General features: G+C 50.3%; 1 protein-coding gene across 1 annotated transcript; it reads left to right on the top strand.

The window, feature by feature from the left end:
- Positions 1-6,164: 6,164 nt before the first annotated feature.
- LOC123184625 (stress response protein NST1-like) lies at positions 6,165-7,115 on the top strand. Its single transcript, XM_044596717.1, has 2 exons — positions 6,165-6,440; positions 6,519-7,115. Exons 1-2 carry the CDS (start codon positions 6,225-6,227, stop codon positions 6,903-6,905), a joined length of 603 nt encoding a protein of 200 aa, XP_044452652.1. The 5' UTR covers positions 6,165-6,224; the 3' UTR covers positions 6,906-7,115.
- Positions 7,116-22,716: the final 15,601 nt, after the last annotated feature.

Below are 22,716 nucleotides of genomic sequence, written 5' to 3'. Positions count from 1 at the left end.
AAAATGATCTTGATGGCACAAAAGAGGCCGACTTGCTTGCTATCATACCATGTCTTGTATGCCGATGCCGCTCACGGGGCGGGCCTTGATGCTCTCAAGGGTGGCACAAAACTTGTTGCACTCTTGTTGGATTACCCTCCACCGCTTGGAAATGGAGACCCACCTGCGCGTGCTCACAAATTGGTAGGATGGAAACTTCTTACGCTCATGAAACTCGCGGTGGACACGAGTCCAAAAGGTTGAATGCTTTTGCTCGGCGCCCTTCTTTGGGTCTTGTCCAATGTCTCACCAACACTCGCATAGAAGCTTGTCCTCGGCAGCTGTGTACGCCTTCGTGCGTTTGCTCTTGCGCTTCGGCTTCGGCCCGGCGGCTTGGTTGGCGAGCTCGTTCTCGAACAAAGGCTCCACTTCGATGTCGCACTCGTCCTCTTCCTCTAGCCCATAGTCATCCGGGAACTCGTGGTCGAGGGGGAAGCCGTCCAGGTCGATGCCGACCTGATCACGCATGAAGGCCGCCTGATAGGGATCATAGCCAGCGGCCGGCGTGAACGCCCCGAGGCCGTCCTGGCTTTCCGTCTCCTCAGGATCGTAGCCAGCGCCCGACGCACCACCCTAGAAGATGAGGTGTTGCATGTAGTCCTCGTCGACGGTGGACAACATTTCCTCGAACAGGTTGCGGGCGTCCGGGAGACCGCCGGCCGGTGTCTGTCGCGCGCGTTTCCTCGCGCCGCTGGACGACGAGCCACCGACCAACGGGGTGGCATTGAGGTCGATGGGCGTGGGCGGGGGTGTGGAAGGCGCGACCACGCTCACGTCAGGTGAGCACTCCCCGGAGAGGCGGGAGGCCTACGGGTAGACGTGAAAGCCGGGGACCAGGTTGCAAGCCGATGCGCGGGGTGAGTCGGGCATCACCATCCGAGGAAATGCCGACGAGCCGGTGCTGGCCGCGGAGACGACGGCTTGGACGAGGTGGTGCTGGCTAGGGTTTACCCCAAGCATGTAAAGCGCATCCCTCGTTACAGCAGCAACGCGGGCGTTGGTGAACTCCTGCTGCGCGGCGGCGGCGGCCTGCGCAGCGGCCTCATCCCTCGCGTCTGCGGCGTGCCTCCGGCCCTTCCTCTTGGCCGACTCCCTTGCCCGATGTTCGGGCGTCAGCGCCTTCTTCGGCTTGGTCGCCGCGGCGGTCTTGCGCGGGGCACGAGGCTTGCCTTTCCCGGAGGGGGCGATGGCGCCGGACGAGGCGAGGGAGGCGAGGCCGGCGGCGGCGTCGAGGTCGATGGCGTCCTCCATCGCTGGTTTGGGGACGGGGCGCGCACGCTGGCAGGAGCGTTTTTCGGAAAATGGGGAAAATGGTTGTGGCTGGCACCGACAGGTGGGCCCGGAGAGAGGAGTAGGCGCGCGCGCGTCCGTCTCATGTTCGCGCCGACGCAAATCCGACTCAAAAATGAGCCTGGAATGGGTCGCCCGCGGACGAAAAAGGACGCGCGTCCGTTTGGGTCGGCGCGTTGGGCCGCCACTTTTGTCTGCACCAATCCAAACGGACGGGGGCGGACGAAATGGGTCGTCCCATTGGAGTTGCTTTAAGAGACAACTAAACTAACTGCTCGTGATGGTCCAAAACGGAAGTACTCTAGAGGCCAAGCGACTGTTCAGTAGTGGAACCGGCGGTTCAATCTGCAAACTGAGCCATATTTTAACTTCTGTGCAAATTTCCAGTACTGCATGCCTGGTGGTTTCCTATGGCCTTGATGCAAGTTGGCAGAGAGGTCTCTTGTCTGGGGGGTGGCAGGTAATTAAGATGATGCTCAGCCTGATAAGATTCCAGCGCCTGGAGCCCCATTCGCCAGTTCAGTCAACCGCCAATTTACAAAAGAAGCACGCGGGAAAGCACCCATGCATGATGCATCGGCTCCAGTGATCCATGAACGTTTTATATTTGTACATCTTCCACGAGGGTACCAAATAATTGTGTACTTATCCATAGACAATGCAATAGCAAATGATGAGTGAGTGACGCTTATGCTAGGAAGCCACAGTAGAGCATATGGCGGCCTGATGTACATATTGCAAAGAATGGTATCTATTGTTAAAGCATTTCAAATCCTATGCAAATAGGATTTAAATTTGATTCTAAAGCAATTAGATTTGTTTCGTTGTCAAATATATAATTAGTTGTTTATTTTATACAATTTTAATATTTAGAATTTCAATCTAGTGCCCACACATCACAATGATACAGAGGCCGGGGGTTTCAATGTCCTTTTTGAAAAAAATCTTGTGCCCACACAAAAACTTTACTCGGTATATGTTGTTTATATGCAAAGGACCTACTTGGAGCTTCTTGCCCGATCATAACATGAAGTCGGGTCGGCGCAACAAGGCCACCATGCATCCAGTCCACACAGGGGCACCAGATCCGTTGTGGCTAGCCAAGACATCACCTCGCTCTACCCCCTCCGTCTCAAAAGAAGCTGTATAAATTTTTGCATGAAACCAATCGGTGCGTAGTTAGGCCATATATTTATTGTGTATCTAATGATATTTATTTGGTGCCAGAGTTTTTGATAGTTTAATCTACAAATTTGATCGAAGTTGCACTATTTGACTTCCGACAAAATTTTAGGCCTTTTCTCAGACATGGAGAGAATAGTAAAGCAGATTTTCATGTCAGAAATGAATTAAATAAACACAAAGAATAATCCAAATGATAAGTGTCACATGTCAGGTGCGTTGCACTCTAGCCCTGACGTTTTTCGATGGCAATTTCAGTCACGCAAAGATGGCAATTTTCAGTGACACACGGCAAGTTTCTGTCAAGAATAAACTGAAGCACGAAACTTGTCATGCTTGGCAATTAAAGTTACCATCCTCGCGTCACTAAATGTGCTCGTACATGTCTAAAAATAATTTATTACCCATACTTTTTTTGAGAACATTTATTACCCATACTTAAGATTTTGATTTACTTACAACGATTCTAGTCTAAAAAGTGAACAAGAGAAGCTTCTAAAACGAGAAAGGTGCATGAATAAAAGGGAACCAAATTATACATGGTAGATTTCCCATGTTAAGGGACTCCACTACCGTCACGTGTTCCAGGCCTGTCCGTGACGCCGGCGTGCAGGAGCAGCGCCCACACGAGCGTGACGAACTCCCCGCCGCGCCCCATGGCCTCGACGTGGCCCTTGACGTTCTTCGACGGTGCGACGAAGAGCACCATCTCCGACCAGAAATCCGCCAGGAACCGCCACGCCGCCGCCTCGTCCTCGGCGTACGTCTCCACCAGGCGTCTCCCAAGCTCGGCGCCGCGCTGCAGCACCTCGTCCCTGCTGGTCTTGCTCAGCTCCTTGCATAGCTGCTCGTACCTTTGCGCCGTCGACTCGCTGGCGCCGTCGTCGTCCTTTCCCAGTGCCGCCTTCACGTCCTTCACCACTTCCTTGTACCGCTTGTCGGTCCACGCCGGACTGTCCGGCAGCAGCCCCGGCGCGGCCGCCACCAGGTACGCGCAGTAGTAGGACAAATGGCAGGCGGCTGTCATGTCGGCCGCCCCCGACGTCGGGCACGCGCCGTGTGAGTACTTGATCTCGAAGAGCCTTGTGCCGATGTGACAAGCAAGGATATGCTCCGTGGTGCTGCTGGTGCCGCTTCCGGCGCCGATGGCCGGCCACGCCCAGCTGTCGACCTTGCCGCCGAGGCCCACCCGCTGCGCCGCCGCCGCGCTTCCTTTGTCCAGTCCCCCATAGCTGCTCTTCAAGGACTTCAGCACCGCATCCTTCACGGCCGGCGAGACTTCCACCGACTTGATCAGCCCTGCGCGCCCGTATAGCTTCTCCGAGAAAAGCCCCGACCGCTTGCCGAAACGGCGAGGCTCCAGCACAGAGTTCTGTCCGATCTTGTCACTCCAGCGCTTTGCCGGCTTGAGACGCAACACTGTTTCCAGCGCCACGTCTGTGCAGCGCCCCGGTGTACCGCTTCTGAATCTGATGTAGTGGCCGAGCAAGGCCATCTTGGTCCAGTTGGAGCACACGCCGGCGATGATCTCACAGGCTTCGGTGAGCACGGCGGCCAGCAGGAGGAACAAAGTGATGAAGTAATAAGTTTTTTGGTAAGATGCTGGACCTGGAGCCGGGGCCTCTCCGGAGTCGGGTCTGAAGGCGATTACCCTTTTGTCATTGATAAACCACTCCCACGCCGATAGCTCCGGCGATGATGAGAACCGAAAGGATGTAGTTCAGGACGGCGCACCACCCACTGAACGAGCACAATGGGAGTGGAGAGTAGTAGAAATCACTCGCAAACCAGAGCTCGTCCACGAGGACTCGGAACACCCGATCCGTATCGGTGCCTCCTTTGCCGTCCCCGGCGGCAGCGTCCATGCCCCTGAGCACGAAGTCGACGGCGTTGCTAGACCCTGCCTCGGCCAAGGGGTACCCTGAGAGCCGACGACGGAGACTCTTGAATAGGGAGAAGGAAAGGCAGAGGTCCCTGAGCTCCCGCCGCTTGGCGAGGAGGTCGTCGCCATGGTCGGACAGCCACCAAACACGGTTGAGGGTGACGAGTGTGCTGAGCTTATTCTTGAGAGCGTCGCTCTTGATGCGGTACCCCTGGGGCTTTTCCTCGACGTGCTCCTTGCTCTCCCCTACTGCCACGTAAGGAGGCACATGACCATTGCCCTCCTCCGCGCCGTCCTCGACGAGCTGCGCCATGTAGCCGGAGACAAGCCGGGCGTTCTTGCCGACGGCGTAGGAGCTGCTCGCCATGAGGAAGGCGACCAGCTTGAGCACCACCTTGGCAAAGCCGAGCAGGAAGAAGACGATGAAGATCGCCTTTCCCTTGAACTTCAACCATCCTGCCTCGGGAAGGCACATCACGATGAGGCAAGCCACCCAGGCGTACATGAAGAGGAGCTCCACAGGGGTCCGGACCTTCTGGCCGTCGACGCTAACGTCGGCGGAGGAAGGCGAGGCGGAGGCGGCGGCCGCCGAGGCCGCGGCGGCGTCAGCGTTGCCCTTGATGACGACGATGAGCACGCTCCACAGGAGGAGCGTCCACATGGTCTGGACCTCCGGGCTGTCCTTGCCTACCTCGACTTTCTGGCAGCCTGGGCGCCCCTTGCAGCCTTGCAGCGCCTTCCTCTCCCCCAGCAAGGCACTGATGGCCGAGGAGGTGAGCGGGATGAAGGCGACGGAGGCGCCCCAGACGACGAAGCGGAGCGCCGGGTGGCGGCAACGGCGGCTGTAGGTGCTGAGCGCCACCACCAGAATGGCGAGCACCGCCGAGGCGACCGACGATTTTTTGTCCAAAAGGACCCTCTGACCAACAGAATTGCCAAAAAAGACCACATGTCAAAAACATTGACAAAAAGGACCCCCTCAGCGGTGGCGGCAGGCGCGGCAGGCGACACGTGGCACCTGCCGCCACGCCTGGAGGCGGCGGGCCCGGCCGCCACCGCAGGAGGCGGCCACCCCAGACGAACGGATTCCCCACAGTGCGTCGCGGCGCGACGGAACGGGGCGGGCCAGGTGGGCCCTGCCGCCACCGGGCGTGGCGGCCAGCCCTGGCGTGGTCGCTGCCTGGCCGACAGGCCCTGCTGCGAGCGGGCACCGCCAGTGGGCCTCGCCGCCATAGCCTGAGGCGGCCTCACCTGGCTGACAGTGCTGGCCGACAGCTGGTGCTGCTCGGTTGCCGAGGCGTGGGCCCCGCCGCCACTAGCGCAGGCGGCCGTTGCTGCATGCGCGCGCTGATTCCCGGGCCGACATGAGCACTGTAGTAAATGGCGTTGATTCCCACGTGTATGTGATTGCTTGTTGCTAATGATGCTGATTTTCATGATTGAGCGGGAATCCGATGCGGTGTGCTAATTTCACGGGCTCGCTGTTGCAAACTGGGCTGATTCCTTGCAGTGTGGATCTGCAGTGTGACCGACATGAGAACTGTGGCAAATGGCGCTCATTCCCATGCTTTGAAAATTGCTGCTGCAGGTGAGGTGACAGCACCCAAGAGCGTGATTTCCGCGCGGTGATATGGACACTGATGCCTGCTTTTGGTTCTGTAGTGCCGACACTACAGGGATCCTAAAATATCCCGCCTAATTTCCTCTGTTTTCGCTTATTTTCTCGCCATCATTAATCGTCTGAGCCTATAAAAGAAGACACCGAGGCTCTCGTCCAGCCATCCTAGAAATCGCCAGTGCGCAAAGTGTGTACACATTTTTTTCAGTCGATATGAGTTTGCCTTGTTCGGATCAAAGCATTAGGCCGAGGAAAATGAAGACTGCAAGTTTGCCTCCTGGGGTGGCAGTCCTGCGGTGTTGGTGTGGCGATCTTTGCAAGGTGAAGGAGGTGACGAATTTTTCAGATTGGTTGGGCATGAAGTTTTTCATGTGCGCCAATTATGAGGAAGATACTGCCGTAGCTATTTCAGAGTACGACAAGCCTCCGGTATGGTTTAACCATCACGAATAGATATTGTTGGTATTTTCATTGATTCTTTAGTAACATTCTTGTTTCTTGTTGTAGTCTCCTCCGCCTCTGTGCATGTACTATCGTTGGATTGACACGGAGAAGCCGGCTTGGGCAGTGACTGAGATTCGTGAAAGAAGTCGCCGTGCGTGGAATAGTTTATTTGCGGAAGAACGACGCGAGAAGGCGGAAGCTGAGGAGAAAGCAGAGCAAGAAAGAGAGTTAAAAGAATACTATGCGGAGCAACACCGTTTTTTGAGGAAATGGGAAAGAAAAACAGGGAAGAGGCTCGTCGCATGGAGGAGCAGGAACGACAGCGAAAGGAGGCTCGTGAGGCGGAGAGGCAGAGAAAGAAAGAAAGGGCTTGTCAGACCAAGGCAGCAGAAGAAGCTGGCGATGGAAAAGGAAAATATCCACGTTGGACTCAGTAGATTCCTGTGGTAGTATTTTAAATTTTGCAATCATTTGTATCTTTATTTCTGCAGTTTAATGTAGCTTCATTTCAGTAGTTAAATGTAGCTTTATTTAAATTCTACGATGTATCTTATTTTCAGTTGTACCTTGTCGTGTTGTATCTTATTTTCAGTTGTACCTTGTCGTGATGGAAAAAATATATAGTTTTAGAATAAAGTAGTGGCATTTTCTTTCCCTCCACTAATTATCGAGCATCGTGCAACAACTATAAAATGAAATTAAGATAGAACATAATGCCTTACAATAAGAGAGTACAAACTAATAATGCAAGTACATCTGAATTAAACGGTACAACTGGAATACAGCTTAAAAACTACATGAAGGCATCATCGTCATCCTCCGTCGATGCAGAACTCTTGCCCTTCGAGGATGCAGAACTCTTACCCTTGGACGATGAAGAACTCTTGCCCTTCGAGGATGCAGTACTCTTGCCCTTGGACGATGCAGAACTCTTGCCCTTTGACGATGCAGAACCCGGAAGCGGCGGCATGAAGATATCATCTTCGTCCTCGCTCTCCTCAGTCCATAAAAATGGATGGTTTTCTGCAGTCCTTCTAAAAGTTTCACTCTTCGGCTCCACAACCTTCTTCCACCTTGCATCCAACCTAAGAAGTTCTTTACGTACCTCCTCATAGGTCCTTTCAGGCCACCCAGACCTACGTAATTGGTGAGCCAACTCATTCATTATGGTGTCACTACCGGTGAGATCGTCCCATGGAACTATCCTATTGTCCATCCTGAAATTGGTAGCTAGCCTCAGAAGAGTGCTACTCATCCCAGGGTGAAAACTACGATCGAAAGGATAATGGGACATCTCGACTACACTACACTCGAATGCTTATCCACCTCCGTCTGAAGGGGGTTTTATAGGTAAAGAGGAGAAAATGGCGGGAAAGAACGACTGCGGTATGGAGGGAAAGGGTTGGCGGGAACATATGGCGGGAAACGGGTGGCAGGAAGATATGGCGGGAAGGGGTTGGCGGGAAACGGGTGGCGGAACATATGGAGGGAAAGCGTTTGCGGGAAAATATTGAGGGGAAAGCGTTGCTTGAAAATATATTTTTTCAATGTCTAAGACGGGCAATGGTTGCACAGTATTCATCAGCCAAAATTTTAAAAAAATTCATTTCGGCCTAACATAAGCAAAAGAGTGGAGCGGGATAGTATGGCGGGAGATATAGGCGGGAAAAATTGTTCCTGACTGGTGCATTTTTATTTCAGCATACATAGATGTTCAAATTGAAAAGTCTGATACACACATATGTAGATACAATGGGTCGCGCACGTGCATAGATGAATCACCCTACTTTACGACGACCACCTGGCCTTTCCTTACGACCGGAAGGCGACAAGCGATTAGGTGGCCGGGGCACACGAAGACCGCGGCCGTACTCCAATTCGGCTTCATGTGTCTGCGAGTCCTGCGTAGGTGGTGGAGTCACGAATCCTTGTTGCGAACCTGAAGCGTAATTGTAGGCGTATGGTTGTGACTCCGGGGGGATAAAAGATGGGCCAATAACGTCCCCTCCGAAGAACTCTGTAACTAATGATGTAACCGTGTCGCCAAGATCATGTGATGCTCCCCGGAGGCCTGTGTTGACGCCATGATCATGTGATGCTCCCCGGAGGCCTGTGTTGACGCCGCGTTGGGTGTTCTCATCGCCCCAATTAACATCAGGTGTGTCCTGCACATAGAAACATTTTAAACAAACTGTTAGAGGATAATATATGATATCATTGTAAATGCATTGAAATGTAAACATGACTACCTGAGCATATCCCTCTCCTATACTGTCTGGCCATTGTACGTGGTGCTGGTTTAAATCTGGTACACGAGTCTCCTCGGGCATGGGGATCCCTCGCGTGGAGAGATACGGCTGAGATCCCTCACCTTGGGTGTATGCATCATATCCTGTGTACGCATATGGGTTAGGGGAAAGAAACTGCTCGGGCATCGAATCCAAGCCCGTGCCATGGTCCTGAGATGTCTGCCCCTGACGAAGCTGCATCGAAGAAGAGCGATGCAGCGGCAGAAATGAGTCATGTCGTGGCAATGTCGTTCTAGTACTCGGACCCTCCCCCCATTGCTCATGGCTCGTACGCGCCTCGCTCGGTCTGGACGACGGTGCCGCACTCGGTCTGGCTGATCTCGCTACCGGCATGTATGCTCCAGTGGCAACGTCGTCGCCTCTACCGCATCTGAACTTCTTTGCCACGAATTGTTGCAAAAGTTTCTGGAATGTCTTGCGATATGGGCCCTGGGCCGGCATGCTATCCGTAGCCATCTGCCCTACTTCGTTGACATTTTCAAGCTGAACAATATTTGGATGTTATTTAGTTCAAATGATTATGAAATGATGGACCTAAAAAAGTTACAAGTGATTACCAGGTGGTCACGATAGTAAGCTGCATGCAGCTCAACATGTCTCCGCGCCTGCTCCTCTTGTGTGAGATGTGTTGGTATAGTAGCTGGCTGACTGGCCAGGCTAGCACGTGTGTTCATGCAGTACCACTGCTTGTACGCTTGATCTGTACTTCCATCGTACGGTCTGCGAAATTAAATAATTACATAAACCGTTGTGATGAAAGCAAAGCATCTTCACGCATCGTATGATCATCATAAAAAAATAATGTACATAAAATATACCTAAGTTGACGCACTATATCTGCTAGCGCTTCATTTTCCCACTTGTGTACCCATTCACTGTTCTCTTCCCTCCAATCGTATAAACTCCAACCCCTGCCCATATTTATTAGCCTGCAAATTATGTAACAAAGTGTGAGTTTAGTAAATTAAAAATGACACTAACTATTTAGGGATGTCACATCTTACTTATGTGTTTCCTCGTTGATACGTCTGGGAAAAGGTGGTGGAATTTCTTGATAGAGACCGAACTGTCTCATTACACGCTCTGGGTTGTAAGGTTCAACACACCACAGGAATAATAAGTTGCAGCGAGTCAGCCAGAATGCACTATCGGTCAACATGTCTGGTGTGAAGTGTCGAGCATCAAAGACCATTTTTAGCTGGTCCTGAGTCCACGGGTTCCATGTGACTTCTGCCTCATCAAGTATCTCAAACTGCTGGTGGTACATAGGGTAACAATTTTTCGCAACACCTGGAGACCAACGTTTCCGTGCCTTTGTCCACCTGGTGGCCATAGTTGCGCTAGCACCCTCGCCAAAGTCGTATGGGTATATGGGTTGTACTATACGAGGTCGTCCTACAGGGAGGTATTCCCAGGACCACAACTATAGAAACTCATAGGCGACACAAAGTAATGGAGCTTTTTGTGCGAAAGAGGTTTTTTACGTGGCATCACACAAGCCTCTGTATGTATGAGATAGCATGGCAGAACCGAAGCTGTATTTTGGCTGCTCGGGTAAAGGTGAGCAAGGAAATGATTGTGTATTGGCCATGTTTTCTTTATGGTTCGAAGTCTGAAAGGCCGATAATCATGCTTAGTATTTGGTTTCAAAAATAGGTGGCAACGGTGGCCGGCGTCATGGGGCCCCTGCAAAAGCACTGGCACTTCACCCATAACCTGCACACAAACATACAAATATAAATTACGAGGAAGACAGAAATACAAATGCAAATCAAAATTAACTTGAAAAATACAAAGAGATACGATTTATATTAATTATCTGAAGTTAACATCAGGAGTACAATAATACAAAGAGAATCAATTTAAATTTAATATAAGTACACATAACGAGTAGAAATATAAATAGACATGGCGAGTACATATATATCAACATCATGCGTTGTTGTTGGCTCGATACGGGCAGTCTTTGCGTGAATGTCCAGGACACCTGCAAACGCGGCATCGCCTTGGTTCTCCCATCTGGCTATGGTCCATGTCATTGCGATGACGCCTAGACTGACGTCGTCCCTTTGCGGTTCTCATCAAGTCAGCGTTCGGAACCCATTTTGGCCCATCTGGCCACAACATTTTGTAGTTCATATCAATGCCCCAAGCCCAGAACTCACCGTTCCAAGTGTTGTACAGATTGTACATGTTGAAGTACGGCGATATGTATGGCTCGACGCTGATTTTTTGAACAGCAGCCGCCCGGAGCACATGACTGCAAGGGTAGCCCTCAAGCTTGGGCTTGTTACAAGTGCACTCACAGGAGGTTGAGCCAAGGGTGACAGCTTGCTTTTTTGATCCTCTGTGGTGACCCTTAACGTACTTGGCTCGCACATTGACCTCCCACTTATTCCTAAGTGCGTCCACTTTCCTGCAGCCATGACTTTGGGACTTCTTTGCTTTCTCATCCAGATGTCTTTGCATCTTCTCGGACCATGGCTTGTTCAATTCAACTTGTGCTTTGGCGACGGTGACCCTGTCTGCAAAGTATGACAGGGTCCGGTTCCAAGTTTCTTCAATTAGGGCTGTGATAGGCAGTGCTCGCACCCCTTTAAGAACACCATTGTACACCTCTGACATGTTGCTGGTCATTATTCCATACCGAGCCCCGGTGTCGTGAGCCTGCGCCCACTTCTCCAAATGAGGGCAATTCTCGGTGATCCACTGGCTCAAATTTATGGCCGTCCTACGACCCCTCCGGTCTTCTCTCTGCGGCAAGGCCGCGCGGTCGATCTCACCATTGATACCTGCCCATATCGCATTCATTTTGGCTTCAGTTTTTTGCATGCACATCCTCTTGAATAACTTGAACCAATCCTTGTTTTTGAATTTGGAGTAAAAGTTTGCTGCCAAATGCCTCATGCACCACCTTCCCTCTAGATCGGGCCAGCCCCACTCTTCTTCCGACGCCTTAATTATTTCAAGAGCGCTTAATAATCCAGTGTTGCGATCAGAAATGATGCAAACACCTTTACGCTCTTTCATGACACAAATCTTCACGCAGCTCAGGAACCACAACCAGCTATCTTTGTTCTCGCTCTCGACCAATGCATATGCAATAGGAAGAAGCTGATTATTTGCATCCGCTGCAATCGCCACCAATAGTGTGCCCTTGTACTTTCCAGTGAGAAAGGTACCATCAACAGATAATACCGGGCGACAGTGCCTGAAGGCTTGTATAGTCTGGGCGAATGCCCAGAATAAGCGGTCCAGGATTAGCTCACCCGGGTTCATTGGGTTTGGACGTTCTCTCCGCCAAACTTGAGTCCCCCTATTAGCACTTGCTATTTGATGAAGCATTCTAGGGGCATAAGAATATGCCTCCTCATAGGTACCATACAAGTTCTTGAATATATTTTTCTTCGCACGCCTAGCCTTGCTGTAGCTAACAGGGAATCCAATTAGATCCTCTGCATCTTTTTGCAGAGCCCTAACACTAATGTTGAGACTTCCCTGCACAATTGTTTCCATCGTCTGTGCCACAAATTTTGCTGTCACATTGCAGTGATCTGAAAGAGTCCCAGTTTGCTCACAGGTATGCTCCACTATTTTTGTGATATGCCATGACTGACATACCCCAGGCTTCAGTCTAGCGAGAACTCTTCCGCGGCAACCTTTCGCGGTGTGGATGCATATGACCTTCAACTCTTTTTTATCAGACTGCTTCACTCTATGCTGGCGGTGGATGCCGATTGCATAGCTACCCATTGCCTGGTAAGCAGACTTCTTATCTGGGAAAACTTGCCCAACCTCCAGGCTTCCCGCTCCTAGGCCAGAAGCAGAGTGAAATTCATTGGTGATGCTCATATCCTGTAAAAACCCAGGTTGCAGTGCCGCCGCGACCGCCCTCTGAGGAGGAACATCTTCTTCTCCGCTTGACTCCGAAGACGCAGAAGAATGATCATCATCATCTAGCGCCTCCGGCAATCCCTCCACGTGTTCGCTCATGTCAACGGCCGCCGACCAATATCCTGTGTCATACACAGGCTGGCCGCCCGTCGGTTCCGATGGGCCGATGCTAGGGGCTGATGTGATGGCCAACTCGACCTCACCACCCCTGCTACTGCATCCGGCAACATCAGTGACTGAAATGAACTCCACATACACCATCGGCTGACCATACATTGAGTTATTGGGATTGCTTGCAAACCTCATGTACGACCCCCACGACCGATCACCTGTGACAGGCCGCAAACCCCAACGGGCAACTGTCCCATCATTTCCTCCGTCAACGACGAAGGCCTCCATTGTCATTTTTTTTCCTGCATCACTGGGCCAAACACCGCTCGGATGCACCTTCTAACAGCTGCGTAACCCACGTTGACCATGTCTCTCACCACTACTGTAGTCGACTCGCAGAAGGACACATCCACCCCGCATGGACCGTCGCATAAGACGTTCCCATAGTACACTACTAAATTTTCCATAGTACCTAACCAACATACATGTTTACATTTCAAATAATTAGTAACTGAACATTTAGTAACGACGACAACATTTACATATCTTACGACTAAAATAATAACCGTATTTTCGTTATAAATATTCGGTTTGTTTTTAGAATCATTTGCTTAGACTTTAAGGGGTTGTTTGGTTAACGGGTATTTAAAGATCTAATAAATTTTTCATAGTACCTAACCAAAATACATGTTTACATTTCAAACAATTAGTAACTGAACATTTAGTAGTAGTACGATGACAATATTTACATATCAGACGACTAAAATAATAATCGTATTTTCGTTACAAATATTCATTTTGTTTTTAGAATCATTTGCTTAGACTTTTCGGGGTTGTTTGGTTAACAGGTATTTAGAGATTTTTTTTCTCCAACTCGTCTACGAGCGTCACAAACTAAAACTCTCTTTTTTCTCTAACGACTATTAGTAAAAACTATTTTTCTTACAACAGGTTATGACAAAACCCATGGTAATTACTCGCTATCCAAACAACCAGTAAACATAATAGTACGATAATAACATTTTAATATCATATGAGTAAAACATTTAGTTTCTTTCGGCTTTATATAATTTTTTTCACATCATACGATAACAATCATTATCTACAAATAATAATACTTACAGCAACATGCACATTATTCACAATAGTACATCAATACAAAAAATATTAACAAAATTACAGTGTCATTTTTTACCTTAGCTCCAATATGGATGTGCTTGCGAATGCAATTAAGCGTCAAAATAGTTTCAATAATTATCCGTCGCCAGTACTATATGAACGGAGTCAACCTGTTATCACATTAACATCAATATTACACACGGATTTTTGTTCCTGCTAACAAAATGGAAACACAATTTCTTCAATCACGTCTTCTCCTCCTTGTTTGCTACTAAGATGAATTATTTTACCTAATTACATATATCATTAAATACATTAGCACCTAATCTGAACATATAAAATTTAGATTATTGCGACATAACAAAGTAGACCTACGGTCTCCTAACTATAGACTTATTAATAAACATACCACATAAAATAACATACCACATGAAATAACATACCGCATGCAATAAAAAATATTGTAAATGTTGTATTTGTCGTCTGAAATTATTTTTAACCTCTACGCACTAACATCGCATAGCTAATGACGAGCTAAAAGACTAACTAATTACCATCCTGCATGCACAAATAAATAAATGTATTGCAAAGCTCATACCTTGATCTTCAACTTCGTACTACACTTTCGCAACGCAAATCCTACTCCTCAAGCTCTAAATGACTCCAAATGACTCCTTCAAGTGCTAAAATTATGCCTAAAACAACAGAGAATACACACATAGGAACTAATCAAACAGAACAAAAACATCATGCATGTGAACGAAACCAACAAAAATGGATAGATTTTACCTTAATCTAACTTTTCTTCAACTTCATCATCTTCGAAATCAAACTCCAAATCGACCAAAATCACGAGTAAAAGTGGCTACCTAGTTTTCCTTTCTGTCTATGTATGCGCTCAGAGAGAGCTAAGAGGTAGAGGAGGCAACCAGAGATATGCGAGAGAGAGTGTATGCGTATGGAGTCGCGGATGTGCGTTTAAAAAGAAGAGGACCACTGTATTGTCGGCAGAGCAAGCCAGAACTCACCTATCACGGTATCGGATTCCAGCATCGCGGTGTCTCATCATACGCAGCAACAACAACGCCTGAGTGCTGTCGCTTCGGCCGGAGAAATAGACGGAAGCGAGAATCACGCACAGCTTTAATCAGTGTCGTTTACGTAGCAATCAGTACTACAAAGTTTAGGCGGGAATCCAATCATCGAAACTTGTGGCAGGCAAAACAAGGAGTTGGGAAAAGCAGCGCCCGTGAAAATCTGCGCCACTGGAATCAGCGCCGCACCGGAATCAGCGTCGTCTGCGCCGTTGTCGCGCGTGCAGCTGCAGGGTCGCCGCCTCCTGCAGTGGCGGCGTGGCCCACAGGCGGGGCCCGCGAGCATCACAAGTTGTCGGCCCGCGCCCGACAGCGGCAACAGAAGCCGCCTCGCTAGGTGGCGGCATGGCCCACCAGGCCTGGCCATTCCGTCCCGGCTCGGCGCACTGTGGTAACACGGTTATTTCCCGCGCGGCCGCCTCCGGCGATGGCGGCCAGGCCCGCCGCCTCGTCGCGTGGCGGCAGGTGCCACGTGTCGCCTGCCGCGCCTGCCGCCACCGCTGAGGGGGTCCTTCTTGTCAATGTTTTTGACATGTGGTTTTTTTGGAAATTCTGTTGGCCAGAGGGTCCTTTTGGACAAAAAATCGGCGACCGACAGGCCTGGCACGCGGGCCGCCTGGACGGCAGACTGAATCGTGCTGCTCGTATCCATGTTGCCAGTACAAGATGTTTGAACTGGAATCAGTGATGGTGTGTGTTGATGCTTGGGAGATACTAGTAAGTACCACAGCTGCTGTCTTTGGATGCTTGATTTCTTTATTCAGTTTTGCTAGAACTCATCTAGATGAGATATAATTTGGTCTCATTCATCTTTTATAACCATTGGATGTGATGCTATAAGATGCGTGTGTGTTGATGTGGGTTGTATCTATTCTTGTTTTTGAATGAGACCAAATTATATATCATCTAGATGAGTTCTAGGTACTCCCTTCTTTATTTGGTCGAGAAGCTGTCGATGAAAGAAGCAAAACCGGTAATAGTCATGCATGCACACGTGGGAGCCTTAGAAAGTCAAAATGTAAGAGCATCTCCAGCCGCGCCTCCAAGAAAGCCCCCCAAGCGATTTTTCGGCCGCCGGCGCCAAAAAATCGGCACAGTCGCACCCGCAAGGGCTCAGTTTTCGCCGGCTCAGGCTGAAATTGGCGCCGGCGGACCCAACCCGAACCCGGGGGCGTCGGGCGACTCTTTTTTGGCGCGAAGAGCCGCGGGCCAGTCGCGTCAGCGACTCGACTCTCTTCTCGCCGCTTCGTCGTCCTCATCACCTCGTTTCCCGCGGCGAATCAATGCCAAAGCTGCGCGCTCCGCGCACTGCCGCGCCGGTCAGCCTCCATTGATGCCTCACGGGCGGCACAGTGAAGGCCGGGCAATGCGCGTCCCCTCGGCCGCCACGCCATCAAGCCACACGTAACGCACCAGCCAAGCCTACCACGCGGCGCCTCCGCCTATATAATCCGACCACCAGCGCGCCGGAGGCACGCACAAACACTCCACCGCCGACGCGCCCATTTCTCCCCCCTTCCTCCTCTTGCCGTCTCCAGTCAAGAAGAATGGCCGAGCGCTTTTCAAGCGACGGCGCGGCGACGAATGGCTTCGGGCGCCGCCATCTTCACGAGGATGAGACTCGCCTCCTTTTCGAGGCCGAGTACCCGGTCCCGCCGGACATGCGGGTGCCCGGGGCTTGGAGGATCAGCGCCGGCGGCGTGCCGGTGCCACCACCACCCACCGGGGCGGCGCGGCGTGCGGAGATCGCACGTATCCGCGCGTCCCTGCCGCAGGCGGCGAAGGAGGAGCCACGATACGTCCCCGACAGCCCGCTCTGAGAGCCCTACTTCCGACGCCGTCACGCCGAGCAGCTCGAGGCCACCAACGGCGTCGTTCCCTCCGGCAGGCTCAACTCCGATGGCCGGTGCCGGTGGTGGGGCGTGCCCGGCCGCACGTTGGAGGCCGTCCTCGAGTACATCGAGGGCGGTAACACGCCGCGCCTCGAGTACCCCGCTCCCCCGTCCTTCTCATGCCGCCGTGGAAGCTCCTGGACTCCGAGGCGCATGGAGCGGTCCGGGGCGTCCTCCTCCTCGTCCGGCTGCTCGTCGGGCTCTCCCTGCCTCCGCCCCGTCAAGCCGGAGCCCCAGGACACGCCTGTCAGCACGCGCACCCGCAGCTCCGGCATCCGCATCGGCGACTCCACCCCCCCCCCCCACAGGCCGCTTCGTCCTCATCGAGCCCAAGCCGGAGCCCGGCCTCCCCGCGGAGTACGAGGAGATAGCCCCGCGCGGCTTCTCTGACGAGGACGCCTTGCGGTGGGCGCGGGACGACTACCTCCGGACGGAGATGACCCGGCAGACCCGGGCCCTGGAGGAGATCGCTGCCCGCAAGCGTGGGCGCGAGGACGAGCACGGCGTCGTCGTCCTCGACAGCGACGACGACGACGACGTTCCCGGACCGTCCAACCCGCCGCGCCAACCGGGGGAGGGATGCAGCAGGGACGACGACGGCGGCGGCGGAGACGACGACGACGACGGCGGCGGAGGAGACGACGACGACGGCGGCGGCGGCGACACGCGGTTCTACCGCCTCCTCGGCATGTAGAACTGCAAAGGCGGGCGGCAAGCAACGAGGTAGACGGCGAGGAGCGGCGATGGAGACGGCGGGGGCAGCCCGTGCTAGTTTTTTTCTTTTTTTTTTGTAAAATACGTTTAAATTTGAACGAACTCGTCGATGTTTGCGATAAATTTGAGCCGTGTTTGCGCCGTATTTGTCTTTTTCAAAGAAACGTGGGCGCCGTGACTGGGGAGCATCTCGCCCCCAGTGCGCGGTTTAGCGCCGGTGCATCCCGGGGGCGATTTTTAGCCCCTCCTGAGAGTCAGCGGCTGGAGATGCTCTAAGGTAAGTCGGCATGAGCTTGATGGAACTGAAAATGAATTATTCTGCTGTTCCGTACACGTCGTACTGTCATATCCATAGGACCATAGCTAAGTTTTGTTTGTATATATTCTAATATTCATGTCGTACTCCCTCCTTCCAAAATGTAAGACGCGCTTGACTTTAAACGGTATTTGGTGCACAACGTTACATATAAAAATGCATGGATTAAATATGTATAACCGATATCATCACATTTGTCTTCCAAAACAGTTGTATTTCATGTATTAATTTAGCAGACATGCAATACCTGAAAATCATAGTTAAAGTTGTATGATGAAGATCAGAAAAGTCAAAACTACCTAGTACTCCCTTCGTTTCAAAAAGATGACTCAACTTTGTATTAATTTTAGTATAAAGTTATTATAAAGTTGAGTCATCTATTTTAAAATGAAAGGAGTAGCAACCAGCTCACCGTGCTAAATAATTAGTTAAATCCACACCGCTGACCTCAGATAAGTCGTCCCCACAGGAGACTGTAGGGCAAAACCCTAATGTACCCTATGGTGTCGCAGCCCGTTGGTGCCTTGATGGGGTGTGTGGGTTGTGGCTGTGGGTGGGGCTGTGGGTAATGGGGATAGAAGTGAGCAATGCTACATCTACAAAGATGTTTTTATGTAGCATACATATGGGTTGATTTGACAGTCTTTAATAGGACATTAGTGGAGCTAGGGCTCACCCTGAAATTCAGGAGGTGGGGCGTTTGGATAGAGGGAAATGAAGTTTTACGTAGGTCACGTAACAACCTAACGTAAGTCTAGCATTTTCGAGGTAGAAACTATCGCCTTTGCTAGGCTTGTTGAATTCGGACTTTGTGCTTGAATCTAGGGTTGCCTTGCTAGGGCCAAGGTCGAACAAAACGCGCGGAAAGCTCGGAATCCTGCACGATGGTTCTCGAGATGGTCATAGAGGCGGCATTTCAAAGGCATGCTAGCATGACTCGCTCGACATTGTGCTCTAGGCTAGCATGGTCAGAATCGCAATGGCTGTCACAACAATGAGTCTAAGATGGCGTGGCCGTGGTGCGGTGTTTCCTGCCTTGTGAGTAGAGGGCAGTAGCTAGTTCGTGTTCCGACTTCCGACCGATGGCGCCGACTGTTTTTCAGGTGCTGTGAGATGCTCAAACTTGTGTAGTCCCACATACTGACTCGGCACCGTCAATATGCATAGAGTTGTTTGTCTATGGACCAAGGTTTTGTTTATTTTGTACAGCTCATGCCAGAATGTATTTAATCATGAAAATTTACAGACACGTAAATGTTTTAAAAAAAACTTTAGAAGTTGATTTTTAAGTTATTTTTTTTGAATTCTTGCTCCATGGAGCCTAAGCTCTATTAGCAATTTGCGACTATAACCCCCTTAGAGCATCTACAACCGGACTTGGCAAATCTGACCTCTCAAACGTCCGCGGACACGCCCGTGCGCATCCGCGGACAGTGATCGGTCACATCTCAAATAATTGATTCCACAACCGAACATCTCAAATTAGAAATCACGAATCCATACTATTACATGCAACGTAAACCTAATCTTAAGCGGAGCTTGTCCGGCTCTGTCATGCCCATATTCGACGGCCGTCTGAACCCCTCAGAGTGTTGGTCCGGTCACCGACAAAGTAGAGTAGGACTTGGGGCACAACCCGGCTCAAAGGACTCAAGGCGCCGCTATCTCCCATGACCTACTCTTCCTCGTCGGAGCCCGAAACCCTAACGGTACCGGTGGACGTGAGATCGATGATGGATCCGTCCTGGGAGGCGCCAGTGATATCCACCACGACACCGTTGCGACGCCCGAACTAGCGCACCATACGGGGACATATGAGGAGGGTTTGTGGTGCCCGGTTGTAGATGCTCTTATCAAACTTACTTTAAACATCACTCACTCACCATTGGCCATTGCACTGTCCACGGATAAGACCTCTTTCAATGCAAAGGTGCTTAGATGAGGTGCTAAGTGCATTAAATATCTTAGCAACTCAACACCCCAATGCATAGGTGCTTAGCTTGTTGTTGCTAAGCACACATTATTTAATGAGTTAGCACCTAAAGTCTTTCATGTATTGGTCAAATTGTTTCATTTAAGTGGTTTGCCTAGGTTTTTGCGCTTAGCATTGGTTCTTCCTGGGGTCATCAAAGTACTCTCTCTCCATCTTAAATGTAGTGCCATGTCATTTTTTCGCTTATGTGGCAATGCTTAGCACCTGTCCACGGTGGAGCATTGGGAGGAGCCTAAGAACTCAACTCTTTGGTATCCTCAAGGAAGATAAACGCAAAGATTCATGCATCACTAGAACCGATGGGGGATGCTTTCACGCGTGCTGGTGCTCCCTTTTGTAATCGACGGTTGACTGAACTGGCGAATGGAGCTTCAAGCACTGGAATCAAACTAACCTGCCAAGCAAGTGACGTCTCTGCCGGCCAACTTGCACCAAAGACATGTTTACTTATGCTCCTACTAGCCAGGAAGCAATCAAGCAACCGGGCCGTGCGTACGTGCAACGATTTATCTTTTGGAGATGAAAATTTGCACGGACGTTAAAATATGGTCCATTTTGAAGTTTGAACGGCCAGTTGCACTACTAAACAGTCATCACTTGGCCCTGTAGAAATAGAATACTCACGTTCTGGACCATCACGACCAGCGAACTGTCGCTTAGCTCGCTCAACTAGTTAAACTGATGTTACACACCCATCCACATCTCCCAAAACCTCCATTGGATAAGCAATTAAGCATTCAGGCTCGGTTTTCCATGTTAACCCTTCTTTTGGCTCAAGTGGTGCCATATGCATTGCATATGGGCTTAGGGAGCCGTTTGGGAAAATTTGGCCATTCGAATGTCTGCGGAAGTGTCCGGTCAGTTTTTGGTCGTGTCAATTTTGAGCCCTATTTGTTTGTGCGTGCAGTCATGCTTCATTCCTATTATATGTCGAGTCACATGCATTTGATTGGTGGAGATGAAAAAAGAGAAAGAAAAGAAAGAATGAAGAATGAAAGAGAAAAGATGATCAAGGTGGGCCAAACTGTCGTGGAATTGTCACGGCAGATGTCCTTGTGAAAGGACTTAGACGTGGAGCCATCGCAACTAGGAAGCTTAAAGGGGTTAAAGCGGGACAAAGGACACGCGGGTTATACTGGTTCGGCCCCTTGCGGTGAAGGTAAAAGTCTAATTCAGTTGAGGTGGAATTGCTAGGGTTTCGATGACCAAGGAGCGAATCCGCTACGCCTGGCTCTCGATTTGATGTTACTTGCCCTAAGCCGCCGGCGGGTCGTCCCCTTATATACACGGGTTGACGCATCGCTGCCTACAGAGTCCCGGCCGGCTCATAAACAGTGTCCGGCTCGGTGACTAGTTAATCTTGCCTTACAATATAAGTCATGCTATTATGATGGTTTATCACTACGGGCCTTAAGTCGCCTTTGGGCTTGGGGCTCTTAACTGAACCGTCATCTTCAAGCTTGATATTGGGCTTCATATGATGAATCGATATAGCGTAACCCGGCTCCTCCTAGATGGCACACTGTCCGAATGCACCTGGATATCCTCATATCCTTCCCATACATGGTCTCGATATGAGGGTGTTCGAACTACCTGGGCATATGGGGACAAGGTGAAGGGTACAGGTGAATCATCTTTCCCTTCTCTCTTTTCTCCGGACAATGGCCGCACTGTCCGCCCGAACATTTGCAAAGGATTTAAATGAACCGTCTGTAGATGCTCTAAGCGACCATTATATATGGGAGTAGATAAGAGTAATACAATTACGTACATATATGTAACTCCCTAGCCATTTTCTACTTGCTTGGCCAATGGCACCGTCGGCTCCTCTTGTTTGACATCTTGTAAGCTGAGACTTTCTTTTGAAGAGGAACAAATCTATTTCGGCTCAGGTGCTGATTTATGGTGACCCGCCATGACGTCATCTATCATTAGTGCATGTTTTGCCAAACGTATCTCAACGGATCTTTTATCTTAATGACCATCCTGAAAATCGAGGCGTCTTTGCAGTTGGATAATCATGTTTTTGGCTTCCTCGTTTTTTGCGCCCACTTACCAGCCTTTCCTTATAAATAGGCACGACCAGGTCTTTCCTCATTCTCCCCTTTCTTCATCTTTTTCCTCTCGCAACCCTACTGTCACTCGAGCTCCGCCGCTGCCGCAGAGCACCTCGTCTTCCTCGACCTCGGCCGTTGCATCAACCTGAATCAGACCAGAGAACGGCAGCGACCCTCCGCAGTAGATCTGCAGCCGTAAGTCTTCGCCTTCCCGCACCTCAGATCCGCATTAGGGTTTTCAAGTTCCTCTGTGTTCTTCATAGTTCATCATAGTTTTTTCGTAGTTCCTCCACCGCAGCCTCTTCTGAGCCAAAAAGTACTAAACACATGCGGTAGTTGTTTCGCATCCATTTCAAATGCTAGTAGATCCCTTTTTCTAGTTCAGAGGCCTCATCAGAACTCACGAGCTCATCTGCACTAGATTTTTAGGTCTAGAATATTTTCTTTCTGAATAGCCGTTTGATCCAAAATAATAGCTGCAATCTGTAAAACTTGTTTCTACAACACTTAGGCAAAATCTATATTTGTTAGACCCACCTGGTCATGGCGACTCACACCACTGGCTTTAATTTGAGATGCTCAATAAATAACTTCAACCACACCTGGTGGCTTAAATAACTGTAACTGCTCATGGCGGCTTAAACAATCTGACATAACTAGCCATACGCCATTAGGCCCCTCTTATAAGCCACCATCTTGAGTATGATTTGAAGTATTTCTCTCCGGCTTAAATTTGAACCGGAAATTTTTATTTTGTCGTAG

Source organism: Triticum aestivum, chromosome 2A (genome assembly GCF_018294505.1).
Source record: "Triticum aestivum cultivar Chinese Spring chromosome 2A, IWGSC CS RefSeq v2.1, whole genome shotgun sequence".
Lineage (NCBI taxonomy): Eukaryota > Viridiplantae > Streptophyta > Magnoliopsida > Poales > Poaceae > Triticum > Triticum aestivum.
Note: the sequence above shows the minus strand (reverse complement) of the source record. Positions and strands in the feature narration are given on the sequence as shown.

Excerpts from the sequence above, each read along its gene's own strand:
- LOC123184625 (XM_044596717.1), top strand. The coding sequence starts at position 6,225 with ATGAGTTTGCCTTGTTCGGATCAAAGCATTAGGCCGAGGAAAATGAAG. Across the intron at positions 6,441-6,518 it reads CAGAGTACGACAAGCCTCCG|TCTCCTCCGCCTCTGTGCAT; the intron begins GTATGGTTTAAC and ends TTCTTGTTGTAG.